Source organism: Haliotis rufescens, unplaced genomic scaffold, assembly GCF_023055435.1.
Source record: "Haliotis rufescens isolate VD_foot unplaced genomic scaffold, xgHalRufe1.0.p SCAF_8, whole genome shotgun sequence".
Classification (NCBI taxonomy): domain Eukaryota; kingdom Metazoa; phylum Mollusca; class Gastropoda; order Lepetellida; family Haliotidae; genus Haliotis; species Haliotis rufescens.
Window position 1 is genome coordinate 1,016,997 of NW_025964372.1, and position 20,286 is coordinate 1,037,282.

Here is a 20,286-nt window from a genome sequence, read left to right on the forward strand (position 1 = left end):
CCGTGATATAACTGGAATAATGTTAAAAATGTATGTATGTATGTATGTATGTGTGTATGTATGTATGTATGTATGTATGTATGTATGTATGTATGTATGTATGTATGTATGTATGTATGTATGTATGTATGTATGTATGTATGTATGTATGTATGTACGTTGCTGGGGGCCTGCATCTATTCTCATCAGGATATTCAAAGGAACTTAACATATTGTTTACATAATTACACCTGTACTAGGGAACACGGGTGGCCCAGTCGTTTAAGGCGCCGCGTTTGGTTGTGTAGAGTTGCGTCCCTTGGGCACGCCAGAAACCTATGATTGTGGGTTCGAATCCCGGTTCGCCGAGATTTGAGCACCATACCCGTGCTCGTGGGTTTCACCGAAGTGGTAAACGTCTGACACCTGCATCACTTCGGGCTTTCCTCCCACATTAAGCTGACGCGCCGGCATATAACTGGAATACTGTTAAAAGCGGCGTTAAACCCAACTCACTCACTCACTCACTCACTATACCGGTATAAAGGGCAGCTCGTGAGAAAAAAACAAATTTGGAGCAATCCACCCAAGCAGCGTATTACAGGGGCAATTTGGACTTGTTCAGACTGAGCGCTCTGAGGGGCTTCGGGGCTTCGGGGTCCGCCTCCGTGGCCTCGTGCTAGAGCGTCCCCGACCGCGTCATACCAGACATACAGATGGTACTTGTTGTTACCCTGTCTGGCGCTCGGCATTGAGGGGCTAAAAAAGGACTCGTCGCCTAGTGTTTGAGTGGGGTATTCATGTTAAACCCTGACATGATATCTCAGTGGGCTAGCACTATAAACTCGGCATTATACAAGCAGCCATACACACGCACACACACGCACGCACGCACGCACGTACGTCGCAATATAAGTGCAATAATCTTGGACGCACGCACGCACACACGCACGTCGAAATATAAGTGCAATAATCTTGGACGCGACGTAAACTCCATTTCACCTCTCCTCTCTGACCTGGAATTATATCTCGAAAATCTGTTCTTTCGAAAACCTTATAGACAAAACCTGACTTTACCTTTCCAATCCGCCCTATTGCACCTTGTAGCCCTACGGTGAACGCCGCTTTTAACAGCATTCCAGTTAAATCAAGGCGTGTCAGCTTAATGTGGGAGGAAAGCCCGAAGTGATGCAAGGCTCAGACGTTTACCACTTCGGTGAAACCCACGTGCGCGGGTATGGTGCTGATAAACCTTGAAACACAATCGGGGCGAACCGGGATTCGAACCCACGAAAATTAATGTTTCTGTCACATGACATTTAATACTTACACATCAGGGGGGTGATGTTAAATACTCTTCGAAACGACATTAAACGTAACTAACTCACTCACTCTCAGTTAAGTTAGTCGGAGAGACAGGAGCGCATCTAGGCTAATTTTAAGTGTAAGCAAAACCAATTTTACAACAGTGCAGAGTGTCGAAGCCCTCCCAGGGATTAAAAAATAGATGCTTTTAAAAAAAAGATCGGATAATTGTGAGAGCGCGGTTTGCTTACGTCACAAAGTACGTATAAGTGTGAAACACTTACTTAAAAGGGCTCTTTGCTAGCATGTGTGAAATACTAGACTAAGTCTATGAAACCTTATATTACACAACATCCTTCTTGACACTAAAAATATTTAAAAAAACATTTTTCCCTATGCTGATAGAGCTAGCTAGAGCTGGCTGCTTTTGTATGCGTTTCTAGATTGTGCTTATTTTTCATAAAATAAATATATTCCACAGTCAGGGTGCAGGACTAGTGAAATAGATCTACAAGAAAGTATAGTCATTTGAAATTTTTATATAACTATACCTACTATAGTATTTCTTCAAATTATTTCCAGAAGGTTTCGAGATGAACTTAAAATACAACAAATGTTTTTTTGGTATTTTTTTCAATTCAACTTTGAAATGAACACTGAACGCACATTTGACCATGAAAAAGGAAACAATTGTCCTATAATCCACCCCTGAATTTCAATTTCTTGCTCATTTTAGGATATTGCAGTTCAGAATATCATATTAAACAGACAAAAGTTACTAGTAGTCTACTAACAGGTTATTAGATTGTCATAAATACGCATGGGGATGTCATGATCATCTAAAACAGCCTTTCTTTCTTCCTTGACCATGTTGACGGTATATATATATATTAAAAACGTGCATCGTGTCAACAAAGGGACACCACTCTCACAACGTGATAAACCATCTACCACTAAAATCCTAAAGTGCGTAAGATTCCAGTTTTCAAGTCAATAAATATCAAGTTCGACCGTGGAGAGTTTAAATTAGATCTAATAATTTACTGCATAGATACTGCAAACAAAAGCTCACAAATTGTGAAGATGCTAATATCGACTATATTGTACATCACGAAAGCGAAGGTGTTTAAACTTGTTCAATCTCATTAAAATCAGATTTTAGTTTTCGCTACCGCTAAACAAAGATCTGAGGACAGATAGCGCACAGGCCCCTGAAGCAGGATAGTGATATAACTGAAACACTGGACCCATATATATAAATAGACAAGGTACGTCACTCGCCATCTTGGCCGAAGTTGAAATCGGCTGTATCGTTTAAATTAAATGGAAATGTGTGCATGTCATGTTCACAATACCTCCACACCTCCTTCCAAATACGACCTGCATGCCACAAACCTTTATTTTTGGCAATTTATTACCTATATCGGGCGATTTTATCGACATATTGGCTCAGTCGCGGCTGTGGGTCACGGAAGTATACAAAAATCTCCGCGCTCTATTTATATATATATATGGGTCCAGTGTTTCATTTTTCACTATCCTGCTTCAGGGGCCTGTGGGTGCGTCGGGATTCTCGACTGCAGTATGTCGTAAATATATTCTGTATTTATCAATGTTAAGAAAGCATGCAAAGCTTAGCATTAAACGTGATGGGGGGTCAAATCATACAGATCTAATAAAAATAAACAAGTACTTTAATAATGAAATGTGGTAACAGATATTGTATAGGTTTACGGCAGCAAACTTCCGGTTCAAGCAGACGACATAAACAAGACTCCGTTTCAGACGGGTTGATTAAGCAGGTAGACAATGAACACATGCCTCTTTGGAGTAACTTGATCTCAAACTATTTCAGTTAAAGTATAGCTATTAACTATGCCCCATGGTCTGGTGTTCATGCACAATAAGTAGGTCACGGGCGTGTTCCTATTTCCACCCCTCCAAATTCCACGAATACCGTCTCGTTTATTCACCTTGGATTTTTAAAGTATACAATAAATACAACAAACTTATGTAGGCTAGTGATATAAAATATGGACAAGATTTATCGTTATTCTTTTTTAAATACTGTATTTGCATATTTTCGAATGTGATTATATGTGTCTTTATTTTGATTACGTATGGATTGAATGGACGGTTGAACATAGATCATGTTGATTGGGATAAAAAAGATCTACCTATCATGAGTTAATATATAAATATGTTTTTCTCCACAACCAATTATTGACACTTACAATCAATCATGGATCTTTTAAGGTAACCAGTCAATCATTGATTGAAGTAGATCATCAGAATATCACTCTGAATTGATCTCATGATCATAAAAATAACTACTATGAACATTTTGGGAATGGAACCCGGGCCTTCAGTGTAACAAGCGAATGCTTTAACCACAAGGCTACCCCACTGCCTCGACAGTGTAGATACATGACCTGTACCGTATTCGACGTAATAAGCGCCCCACTCTAATAAGCGCCCAGGTCGAGATTTGCTGATATATTGGCTAGTGAACAATCCCAGTTAACACCCCTTCCGACCCCTTTTCGCATATAATACCCACTCGTGCGTTATAGGCACTCTAACTTATGGGCAATTAAATCCTGGAAAAATAGATCTGTCGTACATAAACATTTCAGGCTATCAGCATAAACCACGAAATTTATCTTTCAACTTTATTTTATTCACCAAAATGATATTCTATAAGAGTCCCCTATTTCTAATTTTGAGAGCGCCCTGGGCGCTTATTACGTCGAATACGGTATTTACATCTGTATTTAGGGTTTGTTTTCATCCTTGAGGTGATTGTTGTGGCCAGAGACCTACATTGCCAATTGTTTTCAAGATATTTCTGCTTTCATGTTGTGTGTAAGTTACTTCTTTCAGATTTGCACGTTTTTTCAGAATCCAAGTCAGCAAAGCAGCAGGACATGAAATGTTTACTAGCCAGAATAGTGATAACATATATGAGAAAGACAACTTAAAGAATGAAGCTCTACTAACCATCAGGATTCCTTAAACGTCAGACAAAATGACATGGGCTGACACACAGGCATCATGGGCATTAAATATGACCATGAGTTTTATTTTAATTCTTTACAGGATTAGAAACTAACAGTTTTTGTCCACTAGTCCTTATGATGATAACATATAGCAAAACCATTAAAATGGGCCAATTTCTACTAGTCCTTATGATACCTTTACAATTGGGCAGTTTGGTAAGGATTACAGGACTAGTGCCAATTTCTAATGCTGCTTTATGTATATTCAATAAATAACTACCAGCTTCTGACAGTTATTTTAGTTTTAAACATTAACCATTATTACCAAACTTCTGTTCATAGTTAATGCCCATGATAAAGGTATCAAACACATAAGACCCATTCACCTGTAAAAATTGAAAGGGTTTTGTCATTTGTATTAATATAAATTTTGCCATTTATAAAAAAGGATTAATTTGCTAATATTGAAAAGAAAATTTTAAGAAAATTGTCCTTAGTATACTTCTCAGAAGCCACATGTCAAAATGAGGAGACACAGTGTGTAAGATCTAATGGATAATGAAAAGTTATTTTCATTTGGTTATCTACCTCATCCTAAACATCACCATCCCCTCCCAAGTGGCCATTGAGAGGTTGCAGAAAAATCAAATTTTACATCTCAGTAACTACAGTACAAATGTTGTAGTATTTTTTACAATAAAAGAATGTTACAAAGATACCGTACTGTCCTCCATAAAACTGACCACATCACACAGACAATTATTATGGGAAACATGAAACTATAGTACAAAGCCACATTTTTGACATGGTAGTTGAAGATTTCACTACATATGACTTTCAGCTCAGTGAGCTCACGATGCACCTAGTATATCATTTGCATCAGAATTAGACATGGGCGCCAATTGTTTCACACTTCAATTCAAACACATTGTGTAAGCTTTGTTTGAGTTGGTGATGTTTTTGTTGCTGATAATTGCTTTTTTCCAAACAATAGTATCATCTCTATTTTGTCAAGGAATGTATGTTAAAGATTTGGTCTGAAAGTTTAAGAAACTTATTCCATAAATGAAAATACTTGATTGGTTGCATGTGTTTTTGTATCTTATTACTTACAAATTTCAGTTTTGGGAAGGGAAAAACATGTTTTATAAAATTATTTATGACAGATGGCATTTTTCTGAAAAATCAATTTTGATTAATGATTATGTCTTGCACTAGCAAATTTATGTTAATTTTGACCCCTGCATAGAATGTGACAATTACTACAAATAGCAGTTATTCATCCAGGAAGGATAAGACAAATCACACTAGAAACTGATTTATTTAGGGCCATATTGGGTTGTTTACCCTTCTATTTAACAGTATTAACACACAGAGCAGTGTAACAAATGCAATATTGTCTGCACATTTATAAAATACTCATTGTTTGTGTTTATGAATTAGAGCATGTGCTTGTCTCTTTAATGCCTAGTATAAGTTTGAGTAAGAAATACAATTAATAAGCATAAATTTATTAATTAGAATTGTGCACTACTTTGCTAACCACAAAGGCTCCGTTTACAGCGTTTAGGCAAATGTTCGCTAAGAGTTATGATTAGTCTTTCATGATACCAAAATGTCACTTGTCTAGACAAAGAAGTAAATGGTTCCTATTTTCTTTTTGTAGAATTAGTCGTCATGAACAACAAGGCAAAAGGAAGAGGGAAGAAAAGGAAAGCTCCATCGAAAGGTAAGTACCACAAATTTCTTTTTCACTGTAACTGAGTTAGGAACTTTCAAGTCATTATTTGATGAACAGTTTGCCTAATTCTGCCAACAGATTTCTTCTAGCAGGGAGTTTTCTCCGGCCCCTAATCAGTGCCACTGATGCATAAGGTCCAAGTCTTTTTGACATGAGGTTATCAAGTTAGGAATATGAGGTATCCATGTTAGGTGTTGGTCAAATGTGACTCCCTGCAGGCAACTGGGATATGTAGTGATTGCAGTTTGTAATTCTTGTATATTTATTATTTGGTTGAATGGTAAGTGTGTGAAGTCATAATTTTTATGGTATTTTGTAATTTAAGGGTGTGGTTTGTGGAGCTGCTTGTTGTTGAAAAGTGCGCAGCAATTATATTTGCATTTTTGTTTGTGGTAAGGTATTTGATGTTTGTTAAATAAAGGTTTTGCTTTTATTGGAGTTACGTTTTATGGCTTTTTTCTGTTTTCTAGCATGTATTACTTCGTTGCTCCACCGGGGGACTGGGTTACGTGAGTGGTTGGTTTTAGAGATGGGTATACATTTAGTGGCAGTTTTATTGGATTTTTGTTGATTTTATTTGTAAAGTTTGTACATGAAGTTTCTAATACTTTCTATGTTTGTGTTTTTTATTTGTGTTCTGTCTATTTGATTGCAGAGTTCTATAAACAGCTGCCAGTTTTCATTATTGAAGTTGAAATGTATTAGCTGGGCATTTTGATCTAAAGATGGGTCTTGTAGTGGTTTGGAGATGGTAAGCGATATTTTTATGGGTCAGTGGGCATTGCCCCAGGTGTCATTGTGAACTTCACAGCTTTTTTTTATTTCAAAGGTTCGCTGTAGTTACTCACTGCTGTTGGATTTTGAAGATCATCAGTAGGATAACTTGGTTCATTATCATTTAAAGTTCTTAAGTTATTGCTGTCAAGCCAGTCTGTGATGAGTTTGCCAAATTTCTTTGTATATGTGTTTGTGCCCCACAGTGGATGGTCAGCACTGAAGTTTCCTAGCAAAAGTGTGTTTGGATTTATATAGTTGAATCATAGGTTTTCGGACATCATAGGTTTTCAGACGGCCATTTTTATCTAGATAGCTTGCGCTATACTAGGGGCCGTTGCATAACACAGACATTGTTCATACTCAGATGATGGCTTGTTTTTTAAGAGAAAGGTGTCTTTTATAAGTGAATGAGATGTTTTGCAGTTGTTCAGAGAACGTGGTTACAGAAAGAACTACAAGTGTTTCTTTACCCCCTGGATGCCAGAGGGATATATATGTCCCTCCTCTTCAACCCTCACTTTGAAGTAGAATAAAATTTAAAATACATCATGCAGACAAATACACTTCACAGTTTTGAATTTTGTGGGAAATTCCCTGTTCCGTGATATCATCAAATGTCATTTAAGGCAAAGCTAAATTACTGAAAATGACCTCTGAAAATTAGGTACATTGTAAATGTTGCCATTTTTTACACATTAATAAATCACCTTTCTCAGTGTTATTTACAGCATATTTTTTTAATCTAAATTTCGGATATTTATTCGAAGAAATGAATTTAAAAAATAGCATATTGGTGATCACGGGTATCTGTGTTTTATCAAATATCCAATGTTCATTCTAAAACGTCGTTGATAACCCTAGAAGTGTTTAAAATGTTTTGGAAAATATGCAGACACAAACGCCAAAGTGAATTTTCTGCAATATTGGATAGTGTTTACAAAAAATCTCATTTCACGCATATCGGTATTAAAGACGCCAATAACATCACATATATTTCAAACTCTGATGATGTACATACATCCTTAAATTCCTCATACAGTTTAGATTCAAATGTCAATGGGTCTTTGTCACCAATACCAAGTGTCAAGATGAAATCAAGCAAAAAAGATTAGGTGTGAAAACAAACGCTGTGCTCGGAAAACTGAGTGTACGAAAAATTAGGGAAATAAAAAAAATACATTGCAATCATTTGTTGAATTCAACAGAAATTGTTAAAGTTTTCGTCCAGCGTGACGCGATGACTGAAACAAAATCATGCACAACCCCAGCGGTATTTATCAGAATGTTTTACTATTTCTCTTGCTTTCAATGAAAAATATAACAACAAATAACAGTACACAGATTGTCAGAATGTTTCTGATTACTTACATGTCACATTTTATGTACATACGATCCCAGAACCAACGAAAGTCCCCTTGTAAAGCCCCGCATGCTGTTGTCAGTGAACATGCCATTTTGTAAAAGTTGGTCATCGCTAGTGGTGTGACTGGTGTCATACGTCAACGTTGTTGTACATATTTGATAATTTCTTTGAGGTGAAGATCCTTGAATGAAAGCACACATGATCATTGTATCATGCTGTTTACAGTTTCAATTATGATTCAGATTCAAGATGTATTTTATGCAATTTTTTCACATAATTTAATAATTCCACTATGAAAATTTATCAATGTTCATTTCATATCATACGTAAAAATATAGGCCACAAAACGTATGAACCTGTGTTAATCTCCTGTTTGTTTGAACATTTGAACAAGAAATTGATACCGTTGAATGCAATATTTTTTTCATTTAGACAAGTGTTAAAAGATGAAATGAAATCGTGTAATACTCAATATTGTAATTTCATAAAAACAGGTTACTGAAAAGCCATTTCATTTTATTTTGAAACTAAAACTGAATCTATTACTGTAAATAATCGGACTACTGTAGCAAAATGGATAAAAAAAATTGTTGAACAGTATGAACACATTTTTAGAAGAATTTTTTTCGTCTTTTTATATTTTGTGTCGTATGATATACAGAACAGTGAAGCTACAAATGATATACAAATTATTCCTCACATTGTGTATTGTATAATGAGTTCAACCTTTTTAAATATTGTGATCACAGGATATTAAACTTTATTTCTCCAAGAACTGTTAAAAAATATTAAAAATATAAAGCGTGCCATGTAACCAGTGTGTCGAACCATATGTGATTATCCTTGATAATTCTATACCAGCTGCTATACGTCTGAAATAATGCTGATGCGCCGTTAAATTTTAACTCACTCACTCTATACCAAAAGGAGCTTTCTATGCATCTGCTTTTGTATAATTCTGAGACAAGATTAAGAGAAATATTCAGATAATAATGAACAAATACATGTTCAATATTGAATATGATTATGTTTGTTTTAAAATAGTCTAAATGCAGACATGACTGAAACTGGTGAACCAAAGCCAAAATTATCTAAACATAAATCAGCATGTGGCATTCCCAGTAATTGGCCTCTTCCAAAGTACAAAACGTGGGTAATATATGACAGGGATAATAAGAATGATTATTTTGCAAAATATGCAAAGAGTATGGTCAATCAGTTGGAAAAGATGGGAAATATAAAAATTCTTCAATGGTTTGAGGGGTTTCAGAGCCAACATCCTTAAAACACATTTATGTCATTTAAATTTGTCATCTAATGGATATTAACATATGTCACTCAAGGCAACCGGCCACGTATGTGAAGCTCTTCTTATACAGACTGGTTCTTGGAATTTTTTATTTCGGCCAATAACATAACTCGGGTTGGTTTTGTTTACCAATGCAGAACTCCAGATAAGCTTGTGGTGTTGTGGGTATTTTACCCATACATTTTAAAATCATTGGGTATCAGTAATTCTATCTGAGTATTCAAATTTCTGTTACCAACTAGTTTTTGCACATGTGGGTATTTAAGTTAAATATTTTAAAAAAACTATTAATCTAGTCCTTGCAAACTGGTGTCGAGTGGGTTCGAGAACATTATAGGACTCAAAAATACCACGACACTTCCACAAGAAAGTGTGATGGCAAATGATCATGATGTAACTGTCATCGTGGAGTTTGGCAAGGTTGACGGAATGCCCGTTTATAATTTCAGAATCAGTTGCTGATTTGGTAATTGAATACACAGGGTTACTTCACAATATTTTGATGATACGCACAAGTTTTATTTTTGTAGCGTATCTGTAATGTTCGTTGCGTAATTGATACTCTTGGATTTTATTTTACTGCGTATTTCACGCAGATACGCAGGTATCTGGAGCTCTGCCAATTTTTACAAAACTTGAAACCTCCATCTTGCATCTTATATATGTTCATTTAGTTTCTGTAAATTTAATGTTGTAGTAGTTTTTCTCTTCATTTTCTGCAGAGCAAGAAAACCAGTGCTCCCAGGAGAAGGGTGTTACCAACAATGATGAATTGAAGTAAGTTCAGTAAACTATGTTTATAATGAACACGTTAGTGAACTTACCGATATAACAAACTTATTTTTTAATCCCGGCCATTTATTGTATATATGCTGAATATATGCTTATAATGAACTACTCATATTACAAACTAAAATTAGTGGTCCCTTTGAGTTTGTTATAACCATAGTTTACTGTACATTCATAAAAATAGTAAACAACACAAGCAAGTACCAGTACTATCTATCCATTTGCAAAATCTACATACAAATCAACAATTTTGATACATTTTTTTTTAATGATAATACAACATTCTTTCCTTATTTGGAATACTTACATCTAGATACTTGCATGGACATTGGACATAGATGCACAAACCTTGAACAATGATGAACATTAATGGTCTGGATAGTAAATTGTAATGTCAAGTACTTGACTTTCACTTTACAGATTTTCAAAATGTAAATAACTTAAGTATGTCCACATACATATATTCAAAGTTTAGAAGATTTTTTTTGTCTGTTATACAAAAACAAGTTAACTAAGAGGCTGCTTGACTGTTCGATTTAGCACCTTCAGTTTAACACAACCTTCAAAATAGCAAAAAACACTGGTATGACTTCATGTGGATAAAACTTGTATTTCAGACAGACTGATTCACAGTCCAGGGTTGTGCCTTCATTTACCAAGAGGAAGAAGGTAACTGAGCCTGCACCTGAACAGTAAGCCACAGTTGGAATTTAAATGTTGTTGATTTGTAATTATGGTGATGATCTGGGGTAGGGATGTCAAAATGCATATGTCATGTTTGGATACATATTATGATACTTGAGTCACGATACTAAATTTCCACTCTTTACAAGCTTACAAAAGGTTATGGCTTGCAAGTAGTTAGTGTTTTTCTCACATGAATATGACATCAGTTGAAACTATTACAGAGAATAGGCAAAATACATTCCTGGCAACATTCAGCATTTGCTGCACCACACATAATGTCATTAAATTCATCACTGAAATGGAAATTAATGTTTGTTATTTAATGCACACTTTATGTGTGTAAACATGCCGCAGAGCAATGCAATGGTTCTGACACTGTATATATGCTGTAAACTGTTAGTAACGTGTTTAACTTGGGATATATGGAAACAAGTCTGTAGATGATGAGCCATTTCATGCTAGTAAACTAAAGCCTGGGCAAATGGCAATGTGTTTTTCACTAGCCCTAGTGTCTAGTCAGGTATCTCCACAGTATCTGGACAGCAACTATCTCAGTGGATGTTTTAGTTGACAGCCATTGAATCAGATGCATTCATTGATCAAGACGCATGTGGGGATTTCAGGTTAGACAGCAACCTGGAGGTGACTTTATGGATGGGATGGTCAGGCTTGGTGACTTGGTTGATAGTATGTCAAACCAGGCATATCATTCCCAGAAAGTGGGAATGGTTGTTCATTATATTAATCACTGAAATATCTGATCCAGACTGGATTATTTGTAGACTGCTGTCATATTTTTATTAGCTGACTAGATCGAACAGAGTTTACTAGACTTGGGCTTCAGGCTTGTGTCTAAAGTTGTAGAGTGAAACTGATTACATACAAGGTATACTGGGAACAATATTAAAAGGGAACTCCAATATTTATTCAGAAATTAATTGTAAAGAAATGTTGTTGTTCAATTCAGTCTTCATAGTGAAGTCAAAATCTGGTCCATGCCCCGTGAGCATCAATATAGGCACAACATCTGAGCATACTGGATATCAAATGCTGGATTGTCGCCCTTGGTATCCTTTGCCATTCTTCTTGTAAGCTGCAGTTGTGTTTGCAAACATAACAGCACCATTGCTCAAGATCCTTTTGGAAGAATTTCTTCAACTTATGGTAATTCAAGTGCAATGTTGTTAGTACGCAGGACACCTATAAGAAAATTTGAAAAGTCACATATCAGACCAACAGTAGGTCACTCGCACTGCCAGTGTCCCGGCTGTGCAATCAAAATGGTTCGGTTTCCTTGATCTATCAGCCGAATTTATATCATGTCCGTACCATTTTGGAAGAGTGAAATCCCCACGATGTCTTCAGATGTTATGATAAAGCAGTAATGTGAAGATATGTGATGTCATCATTTCCGTGATCAAGTGGGCACTGTGTGATGGGATTAGCCACTCAACTAGTTGGAACAACTTCTTCTTCAGTTGGACCTTACACAGCTTCAATCATATTTCTGTCAAAAATTAGCATACAAGTGTAAACAGTATTTAGTATTTACTCATTTTCAACTCTGATAAAGAAATTTTGGTGTTGTAGGACAGAATGCAACGACAATGGGTCTCATAATAAGAGACAGGAAGAAATTGAAGGATGTGACACTTTAGCCTTTGATAAATCACCTCTTCACACAGAAAAAGAAACAGAAGCAGAAGTGTCACATGGACATCTGGAAACAAAACCAAGAACACAAGAATCCACGTACACAGTCAATACTGAAGTTTCCATTAGCCCCAAGGAAGAACTGCCAGAACAGGAGGATCAACACCCAGGCTGTGGCCTTACTCCTAAAACTTTGTTAAATGAAACAGGTAGTGATCCAGCTGGATGTATAACAAATCCTCAGGTTGTGGAGGGTTCCCCAAACAAGACTGACAAAACGGCACATGTATTAGAAAATATAATTTCTTTTGCTAATGTGGCCAAGGTAGCTGCTGACACAACAAAGGTCATGAAGCCCACTGGTGTATCATGTGGAAGTATGCCTGTCAGTGTGGAGAGATGGGGGCATGTGAAGGATGTAATGCCAGTGCCAGCATTAACTGATGAAGCAGAGAATGTTTCCTTGATTCCTTCCAAAAATATACTGAAAAGTTTAGAGCAGTGCATTGAAGATGGTAAGTCAGCTGAAACAGACGGTGACATTTTGAAGCCAAATATGGCGTCAGTAGAAAAGATGGAGGATATTCAAGCTCATGGAGAAATGGAGGAGGCTGATCAAGGTCATACAGACCAAGGTTGTATGTCTGAACAGGTAATTTCTCTAATAAAAGTGCAAGATACGAAGCTGACAGAAACAATGGGAGCAGACATCAATCAAAATGAAGAGAACAGGAAGGGTAGAAAGTGTTTCTCGCTGACTACACATGAAGAAAGCCCAATTGATCCAATGCTTGAATCAGGCTGTGCTGAAGAGTCGGATAAGACATCTGATCCTTCATCAATGGACAAAAGCATAACAAAAAATAAAGAAGTGTACAAAGATAAATTGGTCGATCAACATACTGAGACCAAGAAGAATTCAACGGAGATACTGCAGGGCCAGTCAGGGGTATCCAGTGAACAGGGTGAAGTTAGTGCAGATGAGATCATTCCTCCTGAGATGGATATTGGTATTGCTGAGGAGAGAACTGCAGCAGTGAAGAACGAGGAAGCTGACATACTTGCAGGTATGTGAGTCTGATATACTTGCACACAAAAGGAATGCCTATGCATCATCTACTTAAATGAATTAGCGAGTATGGTTTTACACCGCTTTTAGCAATATCATGGCGGGTGACACCAGAAATGGGCTTCACACATTGTACCCATGTCGGGAATCAAACCCAGGTCTTCGGTGTGACAAGCAAACACTTTAACCACTAGGCAACCGACCCCCCCTCTCTCTACTTAAATGAGGAATTTCTGACAGATGTTGGTTTGGCAGGAATTTATTAAGGAACTATGTGTCCTTGACATGCAAATTCTTTTTTTTAAGATTTTAAGATTTTTCTAAAGTTCCCATCTTCTTAAATTCAGAGGTATTTTAACATTTATTTAACATTACATTCAATGCAATTGTAATACAGAGTAACTGATTCTTGTTCATATGCTGTATGTCAGGTTTTGTTTGAAATTTGAATTTGAAGATAGATGGTTACTAGGTTTAAAATATGCAGTCATTGATTAAGTAAGAAACAATGATTGATTAAAGTATCAATGATTAAGAATCAAATGAAAGAGAATCATTAAGAGAATTCATTCTCCACATCCTCCATGTAAAACACATTGTAGACTTGAAACAGTACCCTGCTATGCAAATACCAGGAAACACTGCAGCAGCAACAGGCCTTGGTACCCAAATGTCTTCACTTTGGGATTTTTATAATTTTGTACTTAATTCTGTTATGCCCATAAATTCCTTAAATGAAATTGCGACTTACTATGGTCAGTGGAATCTATTGAATATGGAATAACACTCAGTATTGGAAACCCATGAAGATCCAAGTTAGCATATGTCTTCCTGTTGTAAAAGGCGACTATGGTTGTCTTAAGAGGCGACTAACGGGATCGGGTGGTCAGGCTCGCTGACTTGGTATCGGGATACTTGATGCCTCGTGGGGTGCTGCGCACATGTCACAAATCAGGTGAGGCCAGATCTTTTTTTACTTGCTTTACAAATTTAATGATGGTAAATTTTGTTGAAATGTTATAAACAAACAAGATTTTTGTTAGAAACGTAGAGAAGCTCTATGTGTTTGCAAGGATTATTTAAACTTGCGATCTGACTCCCTGCACTTGACATCTACCGGTATAAATGATGAACTGTCATATATAATATTGCATGAGAGGGAAGGGAGGTTACTCCAAATCATTTTGCCGATCCAAGGTGTTGGCCACTCTTATGACAAATATGTTTTCCCAGGTTGAGGTGACTTGTTTTTTCGAAACGGAATCTAACTTTCAAAGAACTGGCAGAGGAATAAGGCACTTCAATTGTTAGTTTTATCAATGTCCTATCAATGTCCCATGTTTTTAACAAAACAATGTACACATTCAAGACGTTTTGGTTTGTGAGGGATCTTATCAGTGACCCTATTTATGATTGTACTGACAGTGCAAGACAAGAACTCTCCGAAGTCTAAACAGTGTTCCCTCTTGATTTGTCTGGTTTGCATTGCTGAAGTGACAGCTGTGTTTCAGGCTCTCCTCCCACATTAAAGCATTATTTATTTATACCAGCCGACCTGTAGAAGAGGAGAGGAAAAATTGAATTGCCATTTCTTTTCTTTTTCACCTACCGACGGGTAATTTCCTATAAAAATCTGTAAAGCAAGTGAAAGAAAGTGTGGCCTGAAGTTAAGCAGCACTGGTCCCCAGAGAGAGTCTATGGCTTCAGTCCTGCCCCACACTGAAGCAAATGTAGTGCATGTGTCGTCTCCTGAGGTAAACGAAATATGCCTCTGTTCACCTAGCAGTGAATGGGTACCAGCTAGGTTGGATGAGATGGCATAGGAACTGTTATCCTTCTAACACCTCACAAGCAGCTTGGGTAGTATACTGCCCAGGGAGATGAGAATGAAAATCAAGTGCACGCTGATCCCTCAGCCTGGGTTATATGTAGCTCTTTAACCATGCTTTAGGATGTGGATTTGGTGCGTTATAAATATGCACATTAGTGGTAGTAGTAGTAGTAGTAGTAGTAGTAGTAGTAGTAGTAGTAGTAGTAGTAGCAGCCTTAGAAATTGGCACTAGTCCTGTAGTCCTTACCAAACTCCCCAATAGTAAAGGTATCCTAAGGACTAGTAGAAATTGGCCCATTTTAAGAGGTTTGCTATATGTTATCATTATAAGGACCAGTGGACAAAAACTGTTAGTTTCTAACCCTGAGTAGTAGTAGTAGTAGTAGTAGTAGTAGTAGTGAAATAAAACTTAACTGACTGACTCACTCACTCTTGTGTGTTGATGATGTACAGCACCAGGAAAGGATGTAGATGCGGACATGGACTTCACAGACTCCCAACTGTGTGAGGCAGTCAGTCTGGAGGAATCAGCAAAGTAAGGAAACAGTACTGAACACACATGATTGCTTTAAACTGATCTGTGAATGAACATTTCAGTGTGAAATATTCTGTGATTTTCCATTTTAATTCACTTTTAAAAGTATGAGATTGAAGTACAGGTAGGTTATTATTAGTGAGAGTATAGTTTACTGAGTGCATGATAAACATCATAAACATATTCGAATATTGATACTGTACATTCATATTGATAAAGGCATTGGAGTTACCTCCCTTACACTTGCTGCTCTGGGCAGAGGCGAATTTGAATTGGCAAACAATTTGAGTGTATATCAATGTAGCAGTTAATGAATTTATTAAATTACAGTCTAAGTTTCACAAAAGGCTCAGATGACAATATCTTTACCCAGCCAGGCAGTGGAATATTGTCTCCCTGATATATTAACCGGAGACCACCAGGTGTCTGTTTGATGAACCTACAAGGAGAATGAACCCACCATTATATAAACATATAGCTGGAATATGGAATATTGCTGAGTGTGGCATTAATAAAGACACAGACAAATATGCTTACACATGTCATTTTGAAGTTTTGTGCTCTATTTTTATTATTTGTGACTTGTTTTCTCCTCGGACATGATATCTTTGAGTTTCCCCTTAAGTTTCGTGACATCACATAACAAGATGGAGATCACTTCTAACTATTACAGTCAACTGATGGTGCTGCAAGAAGTTCAGAAGCAACGGATGGAAGGAAGGAAGATCATCCATGATCTCATTGTAGATCTGTCATATCTGAAGTAAGGCCTGTTCAGTTAATATGTTTTAACAGGTGTAGTCACTATTGGTCAAATTCTACTCATCTTCGGACACGTAATACATAATTCTTTCAATTTATGATTATTCAATATGTAATGTGATTTTATAATTGGATTTATACTCCCAGGGATAGGAGGTAAGTATCTTCAGTGAGATATGTTTCCTTTCAATGATATGACATTTGCGTGGGGAGATTTCCTCTTATATGTAAGAATATGAAATAACACATGCAGCTTCTATCATAAAATGCATCATGTGTGAACTCTGACTATACTGTAGCAAAGTCAATATGTGACTACAATCCTGTTTGGGGATGAATTGCAGCCCTACTCTGATTAAGGATGCGACTGTTGCATAAACCACATCGCAACTAGAAAGTAACATCTAAACCTTGCAATGCAATATCTATGCACAAGACCTCTGGGAATTTATTTTGCTTTCACCTATCTGATTTTTTGTCTGACCCTCAACAACATTCACATTCTTGCTGTTGCTACCATTTTCAGCTTCCATGTCAGATGAGCAAGGGAGTAGGCTCGTGCCTCTGGTAGTTTTGGATTTTGCATGGGTACTGTACACTGTATAAGCACCAATAAATACCAGCTCAGGTTGTTTTGAACTAATCAAACCTAATTTGGACAATACTCGTCATTGTCAATGTCTGTGTTTGACTGAGGGTGGAACAGTATTTAAGTTAAATCACAGCCTTCAGCTTAAAGTGAGTGGAAAGCATGAAGATATGCAGGTCTTAATGGTGCATGCTATTACCTGATAACTATTTGGTTTGTAAATATCCTGGGTCGGTCCGGTTGATCGTCTGGTTTGAACACGAAGCAGAAATACTTCCGGTGATGTACGAAAATGAGCAATGGCGGGAATATAAACCTGAGAGCACAGAAACGCCAAAGGACTTTATTTGTTGGTGTAAAAAGTTTACAGTGTCACCATAGTACAGATTAACATTGGTAGCATATTGGTAAAAAGAGAATCGTTCTGTCCACGATACATATCTCAATATCATTTTTCAATGCTTGGTATTCAAGGTGATTTCAAATAGCAATATTTATCAATGTATATATATTGAATGTTATACACTTGTCAAATACCCGGAGCGTGCATCCAGAGCCTGCATCCATGCATATTTACTGAATGAGTAAACATTGTGTTGTACCAGCATCTTGTTTTCTTCAATTTATGAAATTTGTTTCATTCACTGGTGTTTTAAATTGCTTTTGAATTCAAAATTTAGAATTATACAATATATTGTGATATATATTGCAATACAGTCTTGTGCATCATAAAATATTGTGATGCTTTAAACCTCCATTACCCATCCCTCTTGAATGATTAACACTTTGGTGAAACCCACAAGTGTGAGGATATGGTGCTGACAAACCAAGCATCATAATCAGGGCAAATCACAATCAAAAGATTCTTGCTTGCCAAAGAAACACATCGATGAATTGTGGCACCATAGACAACTGTTCAAACATTTAGTGAAATGATAATGCCACTTAATGGTATTCATTTATCAAAACGAATCTTTATAAATATTATTCAACAGCTGAAATGAATATAAAGCATCTGTTGTTCAACATGTGGTCCTCTCTTAAATGGCTTGTTTCTTTTCATTTCAGCAAACTTGTACTGCGCACAAAACGAGAGATTGAGACGGCCAGAAGAAAAAGACAACCTCAGTCATGTGTACAGAATAGAGTCACTGGACAATCCTTTCAGGAACACCGGAAGTTTTGATGCAGTTGTTTTACCACTACTTACGATGTGTTAGGGGCAGTAGGATAGCCTAGTGGTTAAAGCATTTGCTCTTCACGCCGAGGACCCACGTTCGATTCCACACATGGGTATATTGTGTGAAGTCCGTTTCTGGTGTCCCCCGACGTGATATTACTGGAATATTGCAAAAAAAGGTGTAAAAGTCACTCACTCACTCAAGATGTGTTATGACACTATTCTTTGCATCAAATCCACATATGCCATGTTGCCTATGTGAAACATTTCCACATTTGAAATATATACAAATATACTTATCTATTGTTTTATCATACAGTGTATTTTGAAATACAGACTTGTTCATTTTACAGGACCATGTATGTCACCATTGGTCTAAATGGCCTTTGGCTTGTGCTCACACAACCTGTTACATAATTCCATTTTCTGAAATTGACATTTATTTGTGTTGGTTATTTTTACTAAACACCCTTGTTTGTCTCCAAATGGATTATCAACATCTCTAAAGTCACTGGACTAACAAGACTAACCTGTCCAGCATGTTATAATATGGCAACTATGTTTGTCATGTTGAAAAACCAGGTGATGCCTTCAGTCAGCTATTTCTGAAAACATGAAAAAGAAATGTAGTATCTGAGTAGCTTGTAGTTGGAGAGTTCAATATATTGTTCTTGTTTTGAAATGTATTGAAAACTCATATTTTTTATAAAAATGAAGTTACATTTGGTATGCTGTAGTGTGGATCAGTATATTTGCAATGTGTTTACTGCATTTTGAAATTATGCTTTCATTTCATCACTAGATATTGCCGAATTGTACTCAAAATAGGTTTAAGCCTCAGCTCTGGGATTTGGCTGATCGTGTGGCATTGTACTGGTCATTGATTGGTCCAGGTTATTGTGATATCAGCTGGAAGAATACGTAAAATATCATTCACTCCAAGAGCTCTGATTGGATTGCAGGTAAACCAGTTTCTAATGCTGGTAATACAGAGAATTGTGTGGTCAGGCTCAGTGACTTAACCTACAACTGTGTACTATCGTGCCGAGTTGGCATTGATTGTTTGCCCTTGCTTTCAGTTGCAGATTTGTCTGGTCCAGACATAAATACACACAGTCCACCCTGATATAATTGTATTATTGCTGATTATTAATATGATATGTTGCTCATGATATTGTGAAACATTCATTCACTCATTTTGCAGTTAAGACATTGGGGAGGCCTCATGATTAAAGTGAGTGAGTTAGGTTTAACACTGCTTGGAACAGTATTCTAGTTATGTCACTGTGTCAGCTTATTGTGGGAGGAAACCCCCAGTGATGCAGGTCTCAGCGTTTACCACTTTGCTGAAACCGACAAGTATAGGTATGATGCTGTCAAACCTGGAAACATTAATTGGTCGAACCGGATATTCAAAGCCACAATGATAGTTTTTCTGACGTGACCATGGGACGCAACTCTGCACAGCGAATTATGGTGCCTTAGATGACTGGGCCACCCATGCCCAATTTGGAATTAAAGCTTCTTTGTGTTGACCTAAGCCTACTTGCAGCAGACAGTGTTATACATGTACAGTTATATATTTTTTATTGGCATTCTATTTTGGGATCAATTGTCAATTATTAATCATGACTTGTAGCGAATCAGTGCCTTGAGTTGATGTTATCCATCCATCCATCCATCCATCCATCCAAACACACACACACACACACATACAC

General features: G+C 36.9%; 1 protein-coding gene across 2 annotated transcripts; it reads left to right on the forward strand.

Annotated features, from left to right (window-relative positions):
* The first annotated feature begins 1,189 nt into the window (after nt 1–1,189).
* LOC124121303 lies at nt 1,190–19,696 on the forward strand. 2 transcript variants are annotated; one of them, XM_048389385.1, is made up of 8 exons: nt 1,190–3,086; nt 4,186–6,012; nt 10,196–10,250; nt 10,880–10,954; nt 12,540–13,669; nt 15,956–16,037; nt 16,711–16,800; nt 18,457–19,696. In XM_048389385.1, exons 2-8 carry the CDS (start codon nt 5,961–5,963, stop codon nt 18,572–18,574), a joined length of 1,602 nt encoding a protein of 533 aa, XP_048245342.1. In that variant the 5' UTR covers nt 1,190–3,086; nt 4,186–5,960; the 3' UTR covers nt 18,575–19,696. The 2 variants fall into 2 exon arrangements, with proteins under 2 accessions (XP_048245342.1, XP_046340242.2); XM_046484286.2 differs by having other exon boundaries at nt 5,950–6,012.
* The last annotated feature ends 590 nt before the right edge of the window (nt 19,697–20,286 follow it).

What these genes read in the sequence shown, in the direction of transcription:
- LOC124121303 (XM_048389385.1), top strand. Translation starts at nt 5,961, where the DNA reads ATGAACAACAAGGCAAAAGGAAGAGGGAAGAAAAGGAAAGCTCCATCG. An exon ending in ACTGAGCCTGCACCTGAACA is followed by an intron (nt 10,955 to 12,539) that starts GTAAGCCACAGT and finishes TTGGTGTTGTAG; the next exon opens with GACAGAATGCAACGACAATG. An exon ending in GTAGATCTGTCATATCTGAA is followed by an intron (nt 16,801 to 18,456) that starts GTAAGGCCTGTT and finishes TTTTCATTTCAG; the next exon opens with CAAACTTGTACTGCGCACAA.